Source organism: Elaeis guineensis, chromosome 1 (genome assembly GCF_000442705.2).
Source record: "Elaeis guineensis isolate ETL-2024a chromosome 1, EG11, whole genome shotgun sequence".
NCBI classification, from domain to species: domain Eukaryota; kingdom Viridiplantae; phylum Streptophyta; class Magnoliopsida; order Arecales; family Arecaceae; genus Elaeis; species Elaeis guineensis.
Genome location: NC_025993.2, coordinates 145,319,562 through 145,345,089, shown reverse-complemented (window position 1 = coordinate 145,345,089; position 25,528 = coordinate 145,319,562). Strand labels below are relative to the sequence as shown.

General features: G+C 36.3%; 2 protein-coding genes across 4 annotated transcripts; one reads left to right on the top strand and one right to left on the bottom strand.

Moving 5' to 3' along the window:
* Window positions 1-4,067: 4,067 nt before the first annotated feature.
* On the top strand, window positions 4,068-5,823 carry LOC105039028 (uncharacterized). The gene is made up of 2 exons (XM_073250853.1): window positions 4,068-4,644; window positions 5,128-5,823. The coding sequence occupies exons 1-2, from the start codon at window positions 4,263-4,265 to the stop codon at window positions 5,652-5,654; spliced, it is 909 nt and encodes a 302-aa protein (XP_073106954.1). The 5' UTR covers window positions 4,068-4,262; the 3' UTR covers window positions 5,655-5,823.
* A 2,681-nt stretch (window positions 5,824-8,504) lies between these two features.
* On the bottom strand, window positions 8,505-25,128 carry LOC105038969 (trigger factor-like protein TIG, Chloroplastic). 3 transcript variants are annotated; one of them, XM_010914918.4, is made up of 13 exons: window positions 24,769-25,127; window positions 22,937-23,020; window positions 21,987-22,115; window positions 21,514-21,602; window positions 19,934-20,117; window positions 17,085-17,175; window positions 13,425-13,579; window positions 12,768-12,860; window positions 12,527-12,619; window positions 12,187-12,267; window positions 11,956-12,105; window positions 9,508-9,603; window positions 8,505-8,697 (listed from the first exon to the last, which is right to left on the bottom strand). In XM_010914918.4, exons 1-13 carry the CDS (start codon window positions 25,051-25,053, stop codon window positions 8,611-8,613), a joined length of 1,617 nt encoding a protein of 538 aa, XP_010913220.1. In that variant the 5' UTR covers window positions 25,054-25,127; the 3' UTR covers window positions 8,505-8,610. The 3 variants fall into 3 exon arrangements, 2 of the variants coding, with proteins under 2 accessions (XP_010913220.1, XP_073098932.1); XR_012134009.1 differs by lacking the exon at window positions 8,505-8,697 and adding an exon at window positions 11,087-11,197 and having other exon boundaries at window positions 24,769-25,128; XM_073242831.1 differs by lacking the exon at window positions 11,956-12,105 and having other exon boundaries at window positions 24,769-25,128.
* Window positions 25,129-25,528: the final 400 nt, after the last annotated feature.

Genomic DNA, 25,528 nt, shown 5'->3' with positions numbered 1-25,528 from the left:
TATGTACCTTATTTACTGTTTTTACATCTTCTGTGCATGGGTATATCAGGATAATGTAATGTCTTAGAGTCAGAAGCATGTCTACTACTGCATACGTACATACACATGGTCATGCATGATAATCACGTAAACTGAAACTGTCAAATGTATCTTCTCCCGATGAAATGATTTGCCTAGCCTGAATTGCAGCTAATTAACCAGCAGCAGTTGCTGGAGTGTGAGCACGAAATTTTTGGTTCCAATGACCTTGTACCAGCCCAAGCTTTTCTTCCATCAGGTTCAGTCCTACCATTTTGACTTGGATTCCCAAAGCCTCCTGATAATGCACCACCTCCGGCTTTCAGTCAGCTTGCCATGACATCCATCTTTGAATGCATGGACCAGAATGGCATGGCTCACCTAATAATGGCCTTACTTTTGGTGCCTGGAGGGCCACAGAGTAGAAAGAATAGTTTGGAATCTCAATATCAAACCCCATTCTGGTACCATGTTGTTGATATAGGGTCCGTATACTTGGTATGGAGACCGGTATAGTGATAGTTCAGTGCTGATATGGTATGATACATCCGGTATGGGACTATTTGCACTGGAACAGCAAACCTTAACAGAAAGTTTAATGGAGAGTAATGCTTTCGATGTCCCCTCCCCCACCCCTAATTTGTTCGGATTCATCAGAAAGGAAAACAAATATGAGGGTTCCAAGTCACGGCGGTCTTAATAGTTAATATCTGGAAATGTGAATGTGCAATTGAAATTCTTGTATGCTAAATAATTTGGCTCAGGATGTTATTTTTGTTCAGAAAAATGGGCTGTGGTTTGTTGAATTACAAGGTGATGCTGCTTTTTGTCTACATGAGTCAATAATTTTTTTAGGTTATTGGAGATTGATTACTAGGTATTATTATTGAGCTAACATCTTCATGACAATTTTCTATGCATGTTGCCAGTGATGATGATCAGGTGCAAATTATCCTACCGCAGCACAATATATACTGAGTGATTGATGAAATCATTATGTCAAGGGAGAGTGGCTGTGCTATAGAACTATGTGTTTCATGATTTTATAAGTTCATTGAAACTAAAGCTACATTTCAGTGCAATTTTACTGTTTGGGTGCAGTTTTAAATGTAATAACTTTCTAGTAATTTGTCTATTAAGTACTAAAGTAGGATCTCTCAACCTACATCGATCGTGCAACCTAAGAACTTGGCACTGCTTCCTAAATAACCAAAACATTGAACAGTAATAGATGAAGTTATCATGGTTTTGGGCTATAAAACTTCCATAAGCAGTCTAGAATATTATAGTCTTGGGCTATCAATCATGCAATTAAATGAGATAGGGTGTAAGATAGGTTTAGATGACTCTGGAAGCTTACTCTGGGATTTCAGGACCTTGGAATGAGATGTGTGATCAACCTTATAAAGCATTAGGACCTGTGATTAGTTTCTGAATGCTGATGGTCCTTCAGTGCAAGAAAACCAAATCCCAACAAGTCTGGAAGACTATAACATGACATACAAGCTGCTTTCTTGGGAAGACTAAGAAGAGGAGCATTTTAGTGGAAGGATGAAACCTATTGTTGCCATTGGCTGGGAGGATCTATGAAAGGGCATTTCAAGCCTGCACACTTTTCAGTTACAAGCGTAAGCAAAGGCATTGGCGATTTTTATACATTTCTCACTCCTTAATTACAAGACATCCCGGATCTTCTCTTTTCCTATTTCAATCCTTACTCCTGTTTAATCATGCACTCTCCATTCAAGAGTCTCCCTGGGTATTCCTGCATGAATATCCTACAGGAATCATCAGGAAGAGAGAGAGAGAGAGAGGGAGAGTCGGGGGAAGGGAAGGGAGGAGAGTGATAGCGTGGAGGATCGGTGGGCAAGAAAAGATGTCAAAAAAAAATAAAATAAAAAAAAATATTCATAATATAATTTTTCATCCTAAATAATTAAATTATTCAATAACTAAAAAACTATCAATATTTGAGAAACATAACCTTCGATTATACTAAATCATACTTATATTGTAATTAGGATAGCCTACAAATCTCCTATCACTAGTCCACAATGTTTATTGTAGAATAAATACATCGCAGTTGCATTTTTTCTGGCCAACATTATTTTTCTCAAATAGAGCGGAATATCGAAGTGGAGGTAGAATATTGCTTGTTGATAAAGAGACCAAACTGTAGCTAGATGACTGTATTCATAACTTAAAAGAGATCAAAATGATGAAAAAGAAAAGAATTTCTCTTTAATATCTAGAATGAATGGCTTCTCCTCTGTTTTTTCTTTCCATCCCTCTTTCTTTTTTCTTAAAACCCTAGATGAGGGCGATGAAAAGATGGATAAAAAAAGGAGATGCGATTAGAAATCCAGCTATATTCTAATTTAATCATTGATTAAGATAATAAGATATCATGTTAGCAGTGCTCAATAATTTTTTTGCTATGTATAATTGTTTAGTAAGCCATGTGCAGTCACGTGACAGTTATAGATAAACAGCATTGAGCTTCATCTGCTCGTTTTTCTGATTTTAATCTATCTTATCACATCATTGATGAAATTGGCAAATATGAAACTTGAATCACTCGATTACTAGTATCCATAAACTTCATCGTGTGTGTGTGTCTATATATATATATATATATATATATATATATATATATATATATATATATATATATATACATTGGAATTCAATGTCCAAATGGACAGCATGATTCATGAATCCAGCATAAAATTCAGGTCAGTCCTACCAAATTATGCAAATAGGCCCCAAGTGGTTTTGCTTTCCATGAAACTATGCAGGTAATTTTACTTGATGAGATAGAACAATATTAGACATAGGAGCTGGACTATTTCCTTTAGGCTATGCAATCACCCTTTTCTTTTTTTTTTGGTAGAAACTATGCAATCACCCATTGTCGATACCATGCAGAGTCATGTTGGTCATGTGCCATCCTACTTTCACTTTGAAACAATTCATTGAATTATACGCCTCACACCAGTTGACCTTGGAGACATCACATGACTTTTTCCCAAAGGGCCTTGAAGGTAAACAGCGATAATGGTGGATTGGACAATGTTGAAGCTGTAATTTTGATGATCAAATTCTTCTCTCAATTCCAAACATGTAATTACAAGTTGTGAGGCTGAGAGCTAATTAAACTTTTTTATCTTTTCGATAAAAGCCGAGAGCTAAACTTCATCCCCGTGATTCAAAAGATATCGTACTGGATCTGGAAAAATCTAATCAGATCTGCTTGACCTAGAAACAGATCAAAACAATCAATTGGATAGGTTGGAAGAAATTTTTAGTCAACTTTTTATTTGATTCAGATAGGCTACACTCAGATTTTATCCATTTGTACCTCTAAATATAAAGTGAGGTACGTGTCATTTTGTTGTCTACCTAGTTCAGATGTACCATTTATTTTAAACCTCTATCTCATGTTTTCTTTTTTTTTTTTTTTTTAATTTTGTTAGAAATAAAATATTTATACAAAACTAATATGAATACAATCAAAAAAAATTAAAAAATAAAACATCATAAAAAAACCTGATGCGGTTTCAATATTAATCTAAAGTGTTTCTCCAGTACGTTTTGCTACGAAGATAGTAACCTAGTTTGTAACAGTTAGGTGAATGCTCTTTCTCACATCGGTTAGCACATTAACTCCAAAGATCCTGGTGGCATGAGTCATGCGGCACTTACAATGGCTCAAATAGGCCAACTATCTCCTTATACAACATCACAAATGGTACATATAATGTACATCCTATGTGTCATAAGTGGATAACGATGTTTAATTTGGATGTAACGGATAATGACGTTTAATAGTGTCGTCTTTCCATTACTCTTGGTTTGGCTGCGTCAGATTCATTTTGTATCGGGACGCAATACCATGCACGTTGGCTGAGTTAGATTCATCGTATCTAGACGCATAAAACTAGGTACTTTGAACGTAGACGTTGGCAACAAATTCAGTGAATCTAACAAGCCTTGCTTTACCGCTGGCCTACCAAAAACGACCTAACAGTCTTGTTATACATGGGATTCACGAATCACGAGGGCCTCAAGGATGCAGCGGCACCGAGTCGCCGCCTCCACGCTCCCTGCAGCGCTAGTTTAGGTGTACCATTACATCTCCGGTGCCGGTCTATAAATACCACAAACCCTCTTTCCATCACACCAGAGAGGTTTAGGGAGAGGACATATCTTGTATTCCGATTTTGCCCATAGGAACGCTGGAAATGTCGGCGAGGTACAGGAGGGCGACGGCCCCTCTGGACGGGACGGCGAGGGCGAGGCTATGGGAGGGAAGGCTGGGCGAGTCGCGGTCGCCGGAGAACTCGTCCGAGTTGGCGGACCTGGTGGACTCGTTCTACGACGAGGAGGTGAATGATATGGATGGAGAGAGAGGGGACGACTCGGACACGGGATCGGAAGAGGAGGAGGTGGGGAATAGGAAGTGGAGAGCGATGTTGGAGGCCACTCTGGCCAAGTCGGAGGCGGACTCGGTGGCGGATCGGATCCGGGTCGAGGCGGAAGGGGCCGTCCGGGCGGTCGGGTCCGACACAGACGGGCTCAAGGGGCGCGTGATGAGTTGGCTACGTGAGAGGGGTTTTGATGCGGGTATGATTCGGTTCTCGTGAACGCAAAATAACAGCAGCATATCTTTCAGTTGCTTGATTTGAGTTTTCTCCATTTTTCGTGCTCTCATGCATGTTAATTATAGATATTTGCCGGCAAAATCGTCCTCCTTTTGCTCTTACTTTAAAAGTTAAATGTCTATTTTAGCTTTGATTTTTTGCATGGATGTAAAATACTGAGCCTTGTATATTTATCAAATGCCAGCTTAGGCTGCACGCTTATACGGATTCCGTATTGTTTTTAGTTGCTTCTCTTATTTGTTTAATCTTTTTTGTTTGATTTTCTGTTTATGGAAGATTTCTTTTCAGGAAAAACTAATATATCTATTTATGGAACGTGCTGTTTTTGTTCTCAGATTATACTAAAATGGATTTTTTAAATGAACGACCAGCTCCTATTTGATTCTGTTCTTCACGTAACTCTTTCGAATTAACACATTTCAACTCACCGAACTTGCGACCTCAGGGCTCTGCAAATCCTCCTGGGAAAGAGCCCAAGGAGTTCCCCCGGGCCAGTACGAGTACATCGACGTGATCGCTGGCGGTGGGACCCGTTACGTCCTGGAGATCAATCTAGCGGCTGAGTTCGAGATTGCACGGCCCACGAGCGACTATCTTACTCGCCTGAGTGTCCTGCCGGCGGTTTACGTCGGGAGGCCGGAGGTGCTGAAGGGGATCGTAAAGCTGATGTGTGCTGCGGCGGAGGAGTCCATGAGGAGTGCGGGCATGCACGTCCCGCCATGGAGGAGGGGGGGCTACGTCCAGATGAAGTGGTTTGGTTCTTACGCGAGGACGACGAGCGGGATTCCAGTGGGGAGGGAGGAAGTAGGTGGCAGAGGGGCGGTGGCAGCCGGTGCGACGCGTTATGGGATTGCCATGGGACACAAGTCTTGCAGGATGGGGTTTAGACGCAGGGAATTGCCGATGGGGTTTAGGCGCAGGGAATTGCCGGTGAATGAGAGAAACTGGGCAACGGCTTTTAGAGGCACGTGATTTTCTTTTTTTTTTTTTTTTTTTTTGATGTTATAATAGGCTTGTGTCTGTGAATTGTGAATTTTGGGGATTAGAACCATTGAGAACTCGATGGTTATGAAACTAGTTGTAAATACAAGAGTCTTTTCGTTGGATTAAAGAAAAGCTTTGGAACAAAGAAAGAATCATTTGCTAAGGAAGGGGCTTCTCCTTTTTAATGGGTTTGTCATGCACATGTTTACCCAAAAAATTTGAAGAAGGAAAAAAGAAAATTAGTTTACGCACAATTGCTACATGACCTATTTAACTCGAGAATGACTTCAGTTACTTGCTTCGTTTCCATTGCTGAGGACACAAAGCTTTGCTTCTGCGACTGGTAAAGATTTATTAACAGGCTAGATGAGGCGATCTGTCGTAAGTTTTGTCATAGAATCTACTAGCAGACGAATGGATGGACAGCCAAATGGGGGCTGTTTGTAAATTGGGTTGCTCGGTTTAAAAATTGTGGTAGAAATTTTATCATCTCAGAACCGCAAAACCATAGCCTCTTTGGAAGCCTACGGTATGATAACTTAGTAGGGCATGTAGGATATTCGGAAGGTATTGGAATTAGAACTGCTCAATGGAGTATCCTCACCAACGATACCCCAAAAATAGGCTTTGCAACTGTTTCAGGCCATTCCACAGGATTTGAGTCAAGGATTTCTCATGAGTTCTTGAATTTTAAGAGAGAAAAATGCGCATCCCCAAGTCTTCTACCGAAGGCAAAAGAAGTCATTTTGGTTTGTGATTTTGACCATGAGGATGGTGCACACACTGGTCAATACAATACAAGACGTTAGTCTTGACCATGGTGGCGGCCAGGGAACTCGGATGACTGGACCTCAGGATCAGATACTGAGAATAGGTATGATGGGCGAAACTGATTGTAATATCGGCCGAGTCCAAGGCAGAAGCACCTCGCAAAACATCATAGTTCATCTTGCAGGACTCTTCAACTGTAGGATTGATGACATCAATGAAGGAAATAGTTTCCTCATCTGCCTCAAGTGATGCAGCTTCCTTATTTGAGTACCTAGCGCCAGCAGATCACTTAAGTAAATTCTGGAATATATAATTTGAGAGCATGAGCTCCTTTCTCACGACACGGAAGAAAAAAGGTAGATTCCTTGATTCTTCGGGGAACCATGAAGAACCCATTTTCCCTTTCCAAATCTTCAAACTTGTGCCGGCTCATGGCTCAACAGTGCAGGGTACTTCCCCAGTACTAGAATACTCTGACCTCAAAGATTCCTCAGAAATACTACCTTCTTGAATCCAGTTACTTTGCTGAAGCTGACATCCTATGCCAATAAATGAACCAAACAAGAAGGCCACTGACCAAGAAAACTATCTCTGGCACTGGTTCCAACATATACCCATCTGTTACAAGGCCGCCCTTCTCCAGAAGGAACGATGTCAGGTTGCGGAGACTTTGAAGAACGTGAAGGCAATATACTTGCAGCATTAGTGGGCTCATTTCTAAGAGGAACCAGAAGAGTCGTAAAAGGTTATATAATCCATCGTACCCACCATCGATTTGCATCCAAGATTGATTGCTTATCAGTGTGAACCTACTTGTGATTAATGACACGACGTCACCACAAGAAATCACAGAAGCAAATACTTCAAACCATTAGTTATCTGATTCCTAGTAGGGCAAGCACATCTGAGAGGGACCAGCAGCCTGAACCCAATGGTCAGAAGAGATTGGAACCAAGAATAGAAAGAAAAAAGAGATAAGAGGGCAGAAAAGTTGGAGGCGTTCAGAGCGCTACCAATGCAAGAGGTTCCCTTTTCTAAGAGTACATATTAGGCCTGTGAAACTTCCGAAGACCATACTAGATTAGAACACATCTCCTCCTTAAAAAAAAAAAAAAAAAAAAAAAAAAAAAAAAAAAAAAAAAAAAAAAAAAAAAAAAAAAAAAAAAAAAAAAAAAAAAAAAAAAAAAAACTACTAGGGCTCAAACTGGACTGGATACCAGCATATCCATATCTATATTTAATTTGTTTGATGAATATAAATACAGATACAGATATTATTTGGATGCAAAAATTCATATCCATATTTGTTTTAAATGGATACGAATATAATTCGGATATAAAAAATGTGGATATAATTATAGATATAACTTAGATAATTAAACTTTCTAACTACAGAATCAAAGATATTACTAAATAGATGATAAATCAAGCTAATAACATATTTCTATACTTTTATATATTTCTTAAAAATTAATAAGAACTATATAAAATTTTATAGATTACACGAAGATTCGGATATTTGAAAATGGATCGAATAGTTGTCTATCCAAATTCATATCCATTTTTTTTTAATGAATGTGAATACGGATATAGATATTAGTCGGATTCTTAAATTTCTGTCCATATCCGGATTGATTTGGATACAAAAATGGATCCGGACAGATAATATCCATACCACTTTCATCCCTAAAAAAAACTATCAATAGGAGGAAATTGCCACCATAAGGTTACTGCTATTCGGTGGCAAAATAATTAAGTTTGATTGCTGATCTAAGGTCACTCCCAAGGAACCAATCAAGCAGAATCACCACTGCTCTAAGGTTACTTCTCATCAGTGTGGAGCTATAGCTTGAAGCACGGCTTTAGTACCTAGTAATGGTGTTCCAACATTTCTTAGCTTTATGGTCTGGCTGGTAACGCTCCTGCTGAACCAATTTGAAGCTTGCCTAAACTATTTAACTGGGCACATACTATTTCGACCATCCCCATTCCCCAAAAGTCAACAAAAGCTGAGCAGCAATGAAAAATACAGATAACAAGAAATTAGCTATTGGGAGGAAGACAAGATTTATGTGGATCCAAACAGCTTAAAAACCATTTATTTGCATTGAAGGAAAAGTTCACAAAATTTCAAATGCCTTGACAAGAATCAGATTTATGGTTGATGACTCTGCTAAGACTCTAGCCTGTTTACATATTGGATGTCAGCATTCTCTCTCAACCATTCCAGCACCTTTGCTCCCTCTAGAACGTCTTGAACCTGTGTAATTTCATTGAAAATGTTACATTTTTTTTTAATGTTTATAATAGCATAATTGGTATCAACAAGAGAATTTCTCTTCTTAAGGAAGGGGAGAAGCAACTCAAGGTTTAGCATTACAGGCAAAATAAGATCATAGGTAACAAGATTCTGCTGACAATAAATGTGGTCCATCATCTGTGAAAAGTATATTATTTGTAAGGATCCATTTTTATAGAGGTGGAATGAGTGATTTTTCTGCATCTTCCTCTCACAAGTCTACATGGGTGGACAATTTCCTTTGTTTACGTTCCAGGGTGGGTGCAGCGGTCCATCAGGCTGATACATGTCACTACATGGTCAGGCTGCACATAGAACTGACAGAACCTACCCAGACTCAAATATCTGTGCAGGTTGGTTGGTTTCTCACAATTCCCTCCTATGTGTCCATTATTTATATTTCTTAGGCAAGAAGCCCAATGCCAAACGTATTTAGACACGCAGGCATTGATGTGGGACCTTTCAAAAGGCTCGAATCAAGATATGTTTTTCCCCATGATATCAACGGTTTAAACAAATATGCATGAGACAAAATACATTGAGGGGTTTTTTGGTGAGTAAACAAAGGCTGACAGAAGAAATAGATATATATGAATCTCAACACTGCAAATGATATGGGGATGTGTAGAGGATGCAATAATGCATGCTTGTTGTTCTAGTCATGTGTAGGTCCAAAAATCCTCACTCATGCTCATAACATCAACTGAACTGAAAATATAATGAAATAAAGAAATTGCATGTGATTGTATATGGGATGGTAATAAAAAAAACCTGCTCTCTAACACGCTCTTCATCGTATTCTTGGTTATGGCGTTTGAACTCCGCCACAGAGTTCTCAACCTCTTTAACAAGCTCCTCCGTCGAGTACTGCAAAAAAAAAAAAAAATCGGGAGTTATCTTATTTTTAAGTTCTAACCAGTAAAGTATGAGAATAATTAGATTTTCAAATTCATGAATGTTTTGTTTCTTACTTTTGTTCAACTAACATGACTAATACATGACCAATTAATAAGCCTTTACTGATTCATATTTACTATAAGGTTCGCAGTCTTAGTACCGAACCCCATACCGATACAATCCTATTATAGTGTTAGTACATGGTACGATACAAGATGGCAAAGTGTACAGAGTATCGGTATAGTATGAGATTGCGTACTGATTCAATATCGGTGTGGAACAGCACTGACTGGCATAGTGAACCTTCACCGAACTTCAACATATATTACACATATTCCACACCATCGCTTAATAACATGTAAACAAGACCAAGCCCCTAAGAAGGCCTAAGCATTATTGATATCATCTAATTTGTTGAACTTAATTCACGTTGGAAAAAGGGGGCGACAAATAAGCGGACAAGGAAATAACACTTGCTTTCCAACTAATGGAGTAGGATAAATAACAAAGAAAATACTCACAAGTGAATATGACAAAAATACAGAAAGCAGAGAAAGCCACTACCATCCAGCCATAACCATCCAAAACAAATAAGCATTGATCTGTTTAAATGGATTGGAAAAGGAAACAAGTAGAGGCAACATGAAAAATGGCACATCCTTGATGTGTTTCTACATTCTAAAATCCCATCAATATGGCAGTATCTTGCCATGGTTATGTAGCAATATTCCAACACCAATAAGTTACATAGAGGTGCCACGTGCATTGCCTTCACCATAATTTTTTGGAAACCAAATTATTCAGAAGGCTAGAATAGCAAAATATTAAACCAACTAAAGCTAATTATGAAAATTTGGAAATTCTCAGTTAACAGCTATGGTCCAACTACAAACCAAGGACAAGAAATTCATCAAGATTTTAGATGAAAGATTATATAAATAATTTATTGGTGGCATGTTCCCCCACAAACTTAAGATTTATCTCACTGATTTTCAGTTGAAATAATCAGGATCAGATCCCCCACAGCAAATTGACCATTTTGACCCAATTTCAATGACTAAAGCCCCAATTCATGCAGTAACTAAATATGGGCGGGGTTCTTGTAAAGAGGCAAAGTATAGAATTAAGAGAGGATATTCCCATCGATCCCAATCGATAATTTTGCAATGGTTAACATCACTTTAAACATGGAATTTACCATGCAGGAAAAGTCAGGACTAGGAGAATTGTCAAGTCACTCCAATTTCTCTCCCACTCCTTCACCTCTTGCCAACAGATTAGGCTGACCCAAGAAAATTCTAGAAATGCTGGGTGGATCGAGAAAACCAAACCCTGATTTCTTATGGGCTACACCTCAGAAATCTTGATGCTCAACAAATACTGAAGATAAATTTCAACTTTTACATTATTTTCATCTACAAAGAATACTGAAGAAATGACTTTCAAGTTTTACCTTAGCACCATCTCCCCATAAAAAGAGCTCCATTTTGGATGTGGTTTTGATGTCTAAGTGATCAGATGTCAATTAAAAGCAGCGCACAATGATCTTAGACAATCTTCTCACCTGTAGTGATAGCTAGACTCTTGAGTAGCAGCTCTCTTAAAGTCTTCTAGTTAATGGAAGGTATATTCACAATGTTACATGCTTGCATTCTTAATTCATTGTTAACGCTGGCTTGCACATTATTTCCAATATCTTTATTAAAATCTATGACTTTGTGAAGCATATAAAAACTTCACAATTTTCTATGAAGTTTAAGAAGGTTCTATGTCTTGAAGTAGAAAGATAGTGTAATTCACCTATTACATCTTGGAGTTTGCATCAGCGTGCAAGGGCATTCTTAACTTTGATTGCATGAATTTATTCTCAAATCTGCACCATCAAGTGATGCTTGGAGCAAAGCTAAGTACATGTGTCAGTTCCTTAAAGGTATTCTTCTGATGCTAGAAATGTTGTTTTTATAGAACAAAATATACTACACTAAACCTTTATTTTGATATAATACGAATGATCTAAAAACAATTTAGGATGAAATCTAATAATGTTGTAGGGCCAATGCAGAAAATGATTTAAAATGCAAGAAAACTTTGATAATTCAAAAACATCGTGATCTCCATACTGTCCCACCATGGTCCTTGACTAAGACGTTCCGGGACCAGGATTTAAAACCCATATATTAAGCATAATGAGTTTTTACGTCCTATAAACCATCATAGTTCTTATGTAGGAATATTGCACTTCCAGTTGAGTACAGGAACAATTGATCCATTGCATCATATCCTCTGATTAATAACTATCCAAAAGGTTGGTAGAATATCTACCTGCAAATTTTCAGCCTTGAAAATCTCACCAACAGCTAACATCTGTTTTATTATGTTGGTAATACTCTCCCTCTCATTTTCAAGGTATTCATTTACTGCCTTTTCACTTGAAAGAGATGCTAGTTGGAGTTCATTTAGTTTCTTCCCTGCCTGTTCACATGAAGGCATGAATATCAGAAAGAAAATTAATAAACACATACATGCATATATACATAGATTTCAGCTTTTTACCTGTAGCTGCAAAAGTTTGGCTCCATATAGCTGTCTGCCCTGTTCCTCAAACAAGGACTGCGGAATATCAACTTCAACGATCTGAAAATATTAAAGAAATACATAAATATTATGCAATAAATATGCCAAACAAATATTAGCTGTAAGGAGAAATGCATGTAAAAGCAGGAAATGTTGTCAGTGTGCTTAAGAGCTCCATGCAAAACAATGACAAGATTTGTGATGCATAAGTGTGAACCAGAAATGCTTTTCAGTTAACAACGAATATTATTTTTTAAATCTCTAAAACTCTTTTAAGAAAAATGGAAATCAATGCCAATTTCTTGAAACAGAAAATTACCTTAGTCAATTGGTCTAATATTGCATTATCTGTTGCTTGATCTATGGCAGTTTGTTCCATTTCTCTACATCTCTGAAATATTTTTTCTCGAACCTGTATAATATAGCCAGCAAAAATTTATCAACAAATTTATATTAAATACTTATGCAAGCGATGATTGCTTTCTGTATGCACAGATTATATCATGGTGAAGCGATTTTGTCCGTTGCTAAAATAAGCTAACAATAGGTAAAGAAACAACCTGACTTAAGGTAGTGCATCCTGGAAGAAGCTTTTCAGAAAGAGAGTCATCCAGTTCTGGTAAATTTCTGTGGAAGAGTTCTTTACATTCAACCTAAAAAGCTTGAGTTACAAGACCGTTATATACTGATATTAAACAGAAAACAGCATCCATTGTGGAGTCAGGTTGAAGTAGATTTTTGGAAATTACAGATGAGAGCCATGATGGGTTATCATAAAAGCACTTCGACTTTATGCTTGCATATGGATATATACTCAATATTTTGCAATGGATGATCTTAATAAGTTGGAATTCTTGGTAGGAAAACAAGAACTGGAAACCAAAGTAACAATGGTTCTGATCACCTCACCAAGCAAAAACATATATTCTCCTAATAAAACCAGCCATCGGGGAAAATTACCCATATATTTATGGTCTTCCAGCATATGATAGCATAAAATGGCAAAACATGAGAAATAACATTAGCTGCTACAGAAAGTTACTACTCAACATGGTTGTCTATTGAAATTTACAGACATAATTTGGTTCATCAAGCAAAGCCTGCACCTAGCTAACTGAGAGGGGCAAGCCCAGTCAAGATTGGGACACAAGTCAAGCACAAGATTTCCGATGTTACTAATCAATAGTCAGCAGTAGCTTAGAAATAATGAAACTCACAGTAAATTGAGCATTAACACCTCGAAGGTTTTCTTGTCCCCAAGATTCAGGAAACTGAAGTGGAAACGACCTTGTTTCACCTTGTCGAATTCCAATTATCGAACCAAGAAATCCAGGAAGAAGGTTATCACTTTCTTCTGTGTCCAAGTGAAAACCTGGAAGGAAAACCACAAAGGACTTTACCTTGTTCTTTTTTCATGGGGATACGAAAGCAAACTCATTGAGATAAACACTACCAGAGAACTCAAAGCAGATCACAGACCAGTTGGTAGCACCCTGATAATATCATTATCAGTTTCAAGAAAAAAAAATATGAGCACACGGGAAATTTATAATTTATTGGTGATAATTCATCCAGTAGTCTCCAGATTTTTTCTCCATAAAGAGAAAACTTGCTTTTTCAAAAATGCAGTGAGTCTAAATTGTTATTTCATATCAGCAGATGGTACTTTTTCTTGGTGACAGCCCATGCTGGCTGGCACCCGATGTACCATGACCAGTACTGACAGCAGGCACAACTTGACATAGCACCTATTAAATTAAAAAAAACTTCATGATCCTCCTCTCTTTTTTTTTTTTTTTTGAGGGGGAACAACTCCTGTGCATAGGGTGGCAAATAAATGAACAGCCCAATCTTGATCAGGGTCGGCTTGAAATAGGCTCAATTCAAGCTCGAAAATAATTTCAAGCCAAGCCAAAAAAAACATGCAGCTAATTCAAGCTCGGCTTGATAAGGCTCAGTTTTCTTAGGGCAGCATAGTCAATAGTATTTTTAGTTACTTTCTAAACTTTTGCTTTATAATTAAGACTTTGATTGGCATATGTTTTGACGTTTTAATCCATTTTAATGTTAGTTTGGATTAATCAAGCTTGAATTCAAGCCTGAATTGAGCTTGGTTCAAGCTTGAATTAATTTCTGGCTTGATTAAGGGTTTCCAAGCTGCTTGTCTAGGTTCATGTTCAGGTAGTTCTAAATAGGCTTGAACTGAGCTTGAATTGTAGTAAACAAATCAAGCTTAAACAAGCATTTCATGCTTGAATTAGTTTCAAGTCAAGCTTGATCAGACACAGGCTCATTGAAGCTCGGCTTGTTTGGACCACAATGAGTCCTGCTTGTTTAGACCCCTTGCTGTGCTGGCACAAAAAAGCATGATGCTTTATGTGCCATGCCAGCCATGGGCCAGCATGCCCTGTTCTACAACCTCCAAAAACATTCTGATATATTTCCAAATAAAACATAAGTCAGACTGCGTTCAGCAAAAATCCATCAAACCAAGGAAAAATCAAAGTATTCAACAAGTCTGATGAAATTTAGGGTCAGTTTCTGGGATTCAAATCCACAAATAATTTTGATTCTCTAGATTCATTGATTAAGCATTATAAATCCATATTTATCTCCCCTTTATAAAGGGTGGGATCTTTCTCTGACCATAAGGATCCCACCAGTGTGCTTTCTGCTTCAATATGCCTGAACTGGATTAGAATCATTCTCAACAAACCCGTATTAATGATCCAATTTTTTTCAACTGGTTTGGGTGAAGGCCAAAAATTTTGAGAGACCGATCTGGTAGAAACAACTCAAAAGACAAATTAGTATTGTTAATTTCTTCAAGCTCATTCCAAGTTCAAAGTACCATATCTATAATAAGAATAATCCAAGAGTTGAGTGGATGAAGACTTTTATTTTTAAGACTTCATTTTTTCAAAATACTGATAAACTAAAAAGAATATGATCAAACTTTTTGAAAAAGTTTTGATGCCACACATTCAGATGAACTATTAACATTTATGAAAAACTATCTTGGCATTAAAACTTTATGCTATAACTATATTATAGAAACAATCAAGATAAATAGAAGAAATATTATTAGAATAAATCACATTTGACTGAATTCATTAATGATGTTCATTGCCACTAATGTTTGTGTCAATCAGCACATGATATATGATGCTCGTTACTGATTATCCTTCTTCTCTCTCTCTCTCTGTTTTTTTTTTTCCTTTTTCTTGTTTTGTGGGGGCGGGGGCCGGAGAGGGGGTGCTTGATTTTCTTTTGTATATGCAGCACTATTTTTCAGATTTTCAGAGCAAATGAAGCAAGGTTTTAAAAACTGATACTGGAGGGCATATTGGCTTTAGAAATTCCAGTACAGTACTGGCTTTCTGCTGGAACAGTACAGTACTGCTTGTACTGTCATGTTCCAACAGTTCTTAAAAACTTGAGCTGGGGCAATATAATGTTTGACAAGCCCCTCAATTGTGAAAAAGATACTCTTAAAGCAGTTGGTCACATTTATTCTCTCATTTGCATCTACTTCTTTTTATATTGTGAGGATTCAAACAAGACTATGAAGACGAGATTGAGGCTATTAATAGAGCAGGAAAGGAACTAATAGATGGGATACTGAAAGAGAATAGCACCAAAATCCTGAGTCAAAATAATGAAATGGAAGATGCTCTAAAATAGAAGAAAATGTAGGATGTTAAGATTTAAGATTTCTTGCAGAGAAGGGGTATCATTTAAGGAAAAAAACAAATAATGTTGGAGAAAGAGGTCATAAGGATCTAGGCTTTGAGGTCATTAATGGCTAATAAAGAAGATGAAAAAAAAGTACATAGGAAAATATCCTTCACAAGAAAGCCCGCATCACAGTCAGTGTAGCTGGAGAAATATGTGGAGAAACTTAAATTGTACATGCACAAAAAATAGTTCCTTTGGAAAATAAATGATTTTACAATAGTATGAATCCAATCAGAACAGTAGAAAAACAAATGGGCTATCCACTTGAGAAGTTTTACAAGAAGATTAATGTAAGTTGTGTAACAACTCTTGATGAGTAAACTATTCACCACTTCCAGCCAAAACAAGCCTCATTAAAGGAAAAGAATGATAATCTGCAATTGTTTACTTAATTTTTTAAAAGATTAACCTGTGCCACATCATTGTAACATTCTGCACACACACATGTATACACATAAGTACTCACAAATGAACACATACAGAGAGGAAAAGGTAGAAGCCACTTTGGTAAGAGACTAAACTATCAGAAATAGTAGATGACTCAACAAGGAAATATTGGTGAATGGTGATGGTAAAGGGACTAATAACAAGGAAATCCTTTCAATCATGTTCAGCATCACTGGAATGCATGATATCAAGGATCAGGGATCTAACAACATGACAACATAAATAAATAAATAATAAATAAATAAAAGAAGGAAAGGCAAAATAAGAAGAGAATTAAGATTTTCTTTTGAGAAAAAGCAAGAGAATTAAGATAGATATTGCATAAGTTCCTATTTTTTAAGATGCATTACCACAAGTCATGGTGCTTCATAGTGAATGCTGGGACATTTCTTGCAAATTTGCTTTGTTGTGAGCATATATCTACTCAACTAATCTTTTGCATTAAAAAGTATTACACTATGACAATCACTAACAACACCACATGCTATAACTATAGAACAAAACGCACAATCAGCATAAACAAAATCAGATAATTTAGTGAAGCAATTCATTTTGTGAAAATAATATGGAATTTATTGCTGGCAATGGAACAAGATACAGTACCAGATGCAAAGAAAGAGTTAAATTTAGAAAGTAAACTGCAAAAACCATGACAAATGAGATGTTTGAATTTAAAAAAAAAAAAGACAAACCTTTTCTCACAGCAGATGGAATTGTTTCACCTTTAGATTCATCCCCTTTTAGAGTTGTTGCAAAGATATCAAGGACAACAAGATCGCCAATCTAAGAAGTTCAAAGCTTGCTTTAGAAGTAAGACAATAATGTTTAGATACAAGATAGCTCAATGTTCAAAATCATTTAGGCTACCGTCCACAAAAGATATTAATTTTGCACATGATATGTTATTAATTCTATCAGGATTTTGTATAAACTAAATATCCACTAAAAACTTGAAATAGAATGAAAGCTGGTAAATTCAATTTTAGTCAGAAATTATGACAAGATCAAGAGTGACCAATTCAGTAAAGCTAAAAATATAATGGAAACAGAACATAGTAAAGATGTATCTCAAGAAAATTCTACAGATTCATAAAACATTAATAATTGCTGAGATGACTGAAAGAATTTCATGGAAGTAGAATGGAGTAAAATGTTGTCAGTACATTTGATATGACATGATATTATTGTGCCCTGCCTTGCAGCACATGATATTGCTACAATACTGGTTGCATTCTTGTGTGTGCCAAGCATTAGCACAGCACAGCATAGTATGCACAATGTGTTCATGGCAGTGCCTGGCAGGAATGGCACGGGCATGCAATATCTTGACTTTCTGGAAGTAGGGCTGTTAAAAGGCTGGCCCAGGGGCCTGGCTTTATATTATTTTGGGGTCAGTCATTGTGCTAAGCCATTTAAGCTCTCAATTTGCTCAGAACTGGGCTACTCATTGACAACCCTGAATGGAGGAAAGCTTAGAGGAATAAGTCAAAAAGATCAGTAGAATGTATGCACAGCAAATTTAGCAGAAAATAAATGAAAATGAAGGTAATTCCAGAATTAGTGGTCAAGAATTGCAAGATCGAAATTTCCATTTATAACCTTCACTTAATATAAACAGAATGGAAAAAAAGATGACATGTCCATTATGATTAGTGTATTGATGAAGTGGACACAGGCTAACAGTGCTATAAGTATTTGCATGACAATGAACCAGGGGAAACTTATGACATGAGAATAAAAGGCCAAGGAAAATAAGATCAACATTTTAGAGATGAAAATGACATTGACGGTGTTCTTGATAACCTATAGGTAGTGTTTGCTGACCCAAATGGGATCACCCCGACGATCTAAGATCACCGGTGATCCAAATCATATGGTGAGCCGATCTCTAGTGATCTAAGATCAGTGCATTTGATAGACCATGGTCTAGTGATTAAAGATCTCCAGATATCTACGAGTAATCTGTTTGGTATTTTATGGGAATCCAAAATTATTGACCATATAATACCAAAACTATCCATGATATATTCATAAAAGTATATTTGTTAATCATATAAAAAATATTATAATAAAATATATTAATATTTATTAATATATTAATAATCAAGATATTCTATTAAAATATATTTATTAGTCCTATAAATTATTAATCCTATAAAAATATATTAATTGTTATTATAGAATTAATATTTTTATTTATATTTATAATATATTATTTACTAAGACCAATATTTATTTTTGGTTAGAAAAATAAGGCACATAGAAGTAATATATTAAATACTTTAATTATATAAATATAAAGTACAATAAGATATTTCTACTCTAATTTAAAATTATCATCGAACCAAAATATGACAATGATATGATTAATAATACACTATAATGTAATATATATCATAGATATAATATATAATATTAATATAATATAATATCATATATATAATACTGATTAATATATTAATGGTATATTGATATACTAATTTTTTTTGCTATACTGAGGGATATTTTTATCCTTAAATTTCAGTCTAAAATCACTGTCCGAGGGTGATCTTAAATTTTCGACCTCAAGGATGGATGATGGGTATCCCATCACTGGATTGGGTAGTGATTTGAGAAGTAAAGATGATTTGAGATCACTGCTATATAGGATCACTATAATACAACCAAATACGGTAATCTCGTTACTTCTACCCATATCACCTTTGATCTTGGGTGGATCACCACATACCAAACGCCCCCATAGTATTTCAGTGACTTGTGGTCAAGTCTAGATAAGACCCAGGTAGGCCTTGTAAGGAAAGGAGCTAAAAAAACATAAGATCTTGAGAATTTATGCGGAGAAGGAACCTGGAACTAAGAAAAATTGGAAAGCTTGCATTGACAAAGACATTATTCAAAGAAAGATTTATGAAGTCAAGCCCATGTCGGCCAACCTTCTTGGTTTTAGCTAAGGTTATTAATTCTAGCCTGTTAATGATAATTGACATTTTTCCCAGATTGATACTAGCCATAGAACCATCAAAAATAACACTACAAATCATGAATCCAATAAAGCTTCTTATAAGGCATCAAAAACACCATCCTGTAAATGACTATCTTCAAGTGCAAGTTACAATAGCTAGGTAAAGGTTTTTCTTTTTTCTTTTTTCTTTTTTCTTTTTACTTTCAGAAAAAGTATTAGGTTGATGAAGATGCTAACCACTATCTACAAGTGCATATATTACTAATAAAAAAAGGGCCTGAAAGTTAACTTCGTATAATATGAACTGAACAGGAACATGTAAGATAGAAAACTTTGACATTAAACATCCCATTGAACACAATAGTGGGAAGCATATGGTGAGTGTAGTAATATTCAACTTGCTCCTGAACTCAGCATCAACTAAAGAATGAAAATTAGTTTCACACAACTGCCTTATTATGAATAGCAGGGGCAGCTTTTTATGAAATAACTTTCTAAATATTGTCACAACAATTCAATTCAGATTAAGCAATAACTAAAGGGAGAGCTCATTCTTGGTGCATTTAAAGCAAGAATTACCTGCAACCCTCCATCAGTAACAATTCTCAGTGATCCTAGAGTCTTGTGACGGCGTCTTAGCTCTATTTCAGCAGCATTTTGAGCATTAATGATATCGTCTATCTCAACAATAATCTTCATATGCTTGTACTTATTCTCCGATAACCATTTGATCTCAGGAGCCACATCGACCAGAACATCATATCTGAGAGACAAAAGGAGTCCATTAAAGAATACTTATCTAGTAACATAGGCAGCTAAGTCTGTAATAGCTCTTCATGACACAAAACAAAACTAACAGACATCAATTAATCACTTGTGATTTACTTTATAATGGACATATATACTCTAACATTAAACTCAAAGTCTGGAAGGTCAGTCACAAGGCTCCATGTCATGTGGCTGTTCATCTCCAAAATGTTAAAACCCCATAAAATTAATACACCCTACTTTCTCCAGCTGATAATTTGAGGAAAAATAAAAATGAATTGCACCTCTCAAACTGCTTGTACATTTAACAAAACATACAAATAATAAACTCAGAATGGAGGATCACAGCCATCCATAGTAACCTTCACATGTATCTAGTACAAGAGGGACTCATGAAACACACGAGTATGTGGATATGTGGATCAGATGTCTGTGAAACTATCTTTTCACCTTTATGTATTATCGATGTATAAAATTACATTCAATTCACAACAAAAAGAATGCACATACAACATTGTTCGACATAAATTGGGTCCTTGCATAGATCTCTCTAGGACTTTTAATGCAATATGAAACACTGACTTGAAATGACAGACCCTGAGAGTACAAAACCAAATTTAAAAGAAAAGGAACAAAATCCCTGTGTCAACTAAAATTCTTAGTCTGTCCACCTCGCTTCCCATGATTTGCAAGATGCTGTTTGTTTTCAACATAAACATAGCTATGACCAACCAGAATAATCCCATCTAAGGTTAGCAATATATTTTGGAAGCTTCGCCCTTCATCCCTTACAACTAACAAACCATCTTTTGACTGAAAGTCGTTGAAAACTATTTCTTTCCTTATCTTATGATAAATGTGAAAATAAAACTGAAATAATCAACACACAGGAATTGGGGCTTGCCCTGATGGTCACACCCCTTTGCTTAACAACCAACGGACCTGCATAATTGTAGCATACCTGCTTAACAACCAAAGTTTCTCTCAAAAGAGTTGTTGTGGGGGGGGGGCGGAGAATAAACAGTCACATTTTTGTTGACTGATGGGTGTCTCTCTTTGCAAACAGAGAGCTATCATGTACAAGCTCCAGCATTCTTAGCACACACTTTGCAAAGAAATATAAAGATAAAATGTAGAATACATAATCAAGTACCAAACAGAACTTTTTTTTCTTGCAAGGAAACAACAAAAGATTAACAGAAGAGAAAATTTATCAGAATGATGTATGGCAAAACAAAGACTATGGTATAGTCTTGTTTCCCTTACAAGGTTGGAACTTAGAAGGATATAAAATGAATGATATGATCAGAACAAAAGAATGGAAAGATCACAAACATATCAAATATGTTCAGAGTGATGAAACAATAATAATATCAAGAAGTTTCACCAACCTTAGAACATCTTGGAGAGAGAAAGTGTCATACATCTCTGAGAACTTAGTTCCAATGCGAACAGAATCCTTTAAGGCCCTTCCCTCTACCTAAATTAATACGATATGTTAGTTAAGTAGTAATAAATCACAGCAAGAACAGGAATATAAGATCAGTGACTGAAACTGATTGCTCTACCAGAAGTATCATCACAGCAGAAGTTTCATTCTGTTTAATTCACCAAGAGAACATAAGATAGAAAGTCTTTTATGAACATACAAGTAGCAACTAGCATGTAGGAGAAGAAACATGCTATCTTAAAGATCACTAGTGAAAAAAATGATGGAATCCAAAGTACAAGGAAATTTTATAGTATCATAAGAATTTCCAATAAGTCAGTTAATTAAACCTACGACATTTTTATTACATTAATGAAATAAAAAATAATTTTGGTCATATTACATAAGTCATGTGCTAAAGCAAATGTTACATACCGAAGACATGGTTTGTGGAAGAGTTTTCTTTAGAATTGCTTCAATAGCAGCCTGCTGTATATTTTGTCTACCAATGTAGTTAACAAGTATGCTTTCTGGGATTTTCTTCCCCGGGCGAAATCCAGGAACCTGAGAATAAAGTTAAAAATCTGGCATGATTTGAATTTTAATGTTCATTTAAAAAGAACAAAAATACATGTGTAGTCACTATCCTTATGCATGATGAATGATCCCAAAAATAAAACCTCTTTATAATTCAAAAGCAAGATAAAGCAAGAAAATAAGACTAATGAGAAATAATTAAAAGATGAATTGCTGAAGACACACTGGTAGTCTTGCTACTAGTACAATAACACAACTGATTGAAAACAATCGACGGTTAAAAATAAAGGTTAGCAGTCATGTCCCTGTGAGTTGGAATTCTCGATTTAAAGGATAAAAAAGAGAATAGCAGAGCAAAGGAATTCTTAGACATAAGTGGTCAGAAGGAATCTGAGAATGTCTTGTATTATGGGAGATATATTTATGGGTACATAAGCATGAAGGTAAGACTAAGAAAATTGAGACATGGCAATGACAAAGACACAAAACCCAATTTCTGGTGACAGTTGGAAAAGTAAGATCTAAGGACCTGATCCTTTAGAGATGATATATTTCATATCTACATCATATTTAGCTTGGTAAAGATGAACTTGTTATTTGAATAAATAACATGTTTCCTGATTCTTTTATGTAATCTATTTTCCTGTTGCTCTAGCATGCTAAACAGGTTCACATTATAATCAAGTAATCTAACTAACTGTTAAAGAATTAATAGATAGTATACAAGAAAATTTCCAACAGGAAGCAAGTGCACCATTAAAAATTTTATAACAAGTTGCTTCAGGAAATGTGTGTGCCATGTTCGATAATATATCATCAAATGAAAGTTTAAAATAAATCAAAAATACCTTTGACCGTCTGGCAAACTCATCTAATACTTTTCTGTAACATTCCTGGCATAAAGCAGGAGGGACTTCTACACTTAATCTAACCTGTAGAAAATACCAGTCAATCAGGAACTGATTACCATCAACAACGAAATGAAAACACAATTAAGCCATAACTATCTTCAAGATAGAACTGGATGTAGAAAGAACTGGATGTGTCAGAAAAGATCCATTGTAATATTTGCAAAAAAATTAAAGCACCCTATGACCATAACCAACAACAATTAACCTATCTATATGGGGCCAGATTTATGAATCCTTGCTTAGCATTTTGCTATGATAAAGGGATTGTGCAATTTATGAATGCAACTTTTTATCAAAAAAAATATTCTAGTATAAAATGACCTCCATTGACAGATTGTAAGTGATAGAATGGCAGCCCAGAGGTCAAGCAGTAAACTGCGGATGCAACCTTCTGTTCAAGTAACAATTTACTTTGGAACTGTGGAACTGGTATCATATTGTTAAGAGCAACTTCCAGCTGATCTTACACTTTACATAGGAAAGCAGAAACTGCCTGACATTTGATCATTAGGCATTCAAACTTGATGTAACAAAGAGTTCATACTACAAGAGAATATCTGATTAAACACAGAAACTGCTGGTTGTTTTGTTGCCTACCAATTGCATCTGTCATCCAAGGTATATCACATTATAGTAGCAACAAAAAGGAATTTCTTGCATAGTATTGCAGGCACCCTATTAAGCATTGGTTAGACATGCTTCCAGGTAACCTTACCTTCTGGAAGACTGAATGCCATTGCTCAAGAGAGTTTATACCTGAGAACATTAAGGAGATCATCCTATGCAACACTTGCAACACTCACACCTGCTGAAAATCTTGACTAGCATAGCTGAAACTCCTAGATACTAACCAAACATGCTTCTACTAAAATAAGAAGACCACATATGCATCTCAAACTTGAAAAATATTACAACTCGTGCATTTTAATGAAATATATACGGAGTCTCAACTTGTAAAGTAAACCCAAAAATAAAAAATAAAAAACATCACAAAGAACTAAATTCTTGGTTCCTGATCAACCATATAGTAGACGAGAGAGAACACTATACATTAACTCTTCCCTTGAGAATGTCTTGTATTGAGCGATACACAAAAAATGAAGTCTTGCAGAAAGGTGTAGAGTATTTTGTCATGCTAGAGGAGTTATATCTCACAAACTAGAGTCTCACAAATATACATGCACCTATACATATACATATGCATATACGTACATATACGTTTACGTATGTATTTAGGTATGCATGTATGTATACAATCTGCATACACATATATATATATGTGTGTACATACATACATACATACATACACACACACATACATATATACGTATAGTAATATACGTATACATATATACGCGTGTATATCTGTGTCTATACATATCCTGCAATGTCTGGTAGACATGTTTGTCCCTTTTTTTTTTTTTTCCGCTGCTGATCATGTTGCAGGATTCTTGTTCTGAAATTTCCGAAATTCCTAACCATCAGTTCACAATCAATATGCCTAAAAATCCATCAGAAACGTCTTAAAATTACAAGAATCCAACTTGCGAGTGAAATAAGTTCAGGCTGGATAAAGAACACGAGGCATAAAAGCTACAAAATTCTAATCAATTAACACGAAAGAGCACCTTAAGGCAGGTCATTATGCCACATTAATCAATCCACCTGTCTTAATATGACATACAATTGAATTTTAATACAGCCCAATTAGTAGTGAATCCTTTTAAAAGAAATAGAGGAAGCAAGAAAGGGAGAAAACGGGAGCTAACACTGGAGCGGGGCTCTTTCGTCTCCGTGACCCGGACGTCGGCCGGAAACCGATCCCTTTCCGCGTGCTGGACTTCGAGGGCGCTGGCGGAGACAACGAACAGCCTCGAATTTTGCGAGGGAGAGGAGGAGACGCGCGGGAAGGAATGGCGGGAAGAGGCGAGCTTGGGAGAGGATGCGGGCAACAGATGCTTGGACGACGGCGACTCGGTAAAAGAAGAGGAGAGAAGCGAAGGGCGAGAGCGAGAGGGGAGGAGGTGGAGAGCGGAGTTAACGACGAGCTCCATTTCCTGGAAAAGGATAGAAGCGGCTTCGTGCCCGGATTTTTCTTTTTTTGACAATGTTCTCTGGATTTTTTGGAGTGGCGAAGGGATAAAAAGTGGCGTGGTCGATCGATCTGCTGGACTCGCGGAGAATTGTAAGACCTCATTAGTATGGGGAATAAGCCGGGGCATGACCCTTATTCTCTTTACCAGCGGGATAGTCCAATTCCCGTCGATCACTGGAAGATAACTTTATTCTTGGAGTTATCTTCTTGGAGAACGATGGGATAGATTTATTCCCTTTTGCATCGCTAACTGACGACCGCGTTACTCATTCGCTTTTCCATATACTTTTAATCATACAGAAAAGCTATTATCTTTGTGATAAAAAAATAAATAATCATAAAATTCATAATACATTAAATACCTTGTGTTGCAGCCAATTCCTCTATCATCTGATCGTCGGTGTCGCACACCTGTAAGAAAAGTCCTCACAGAC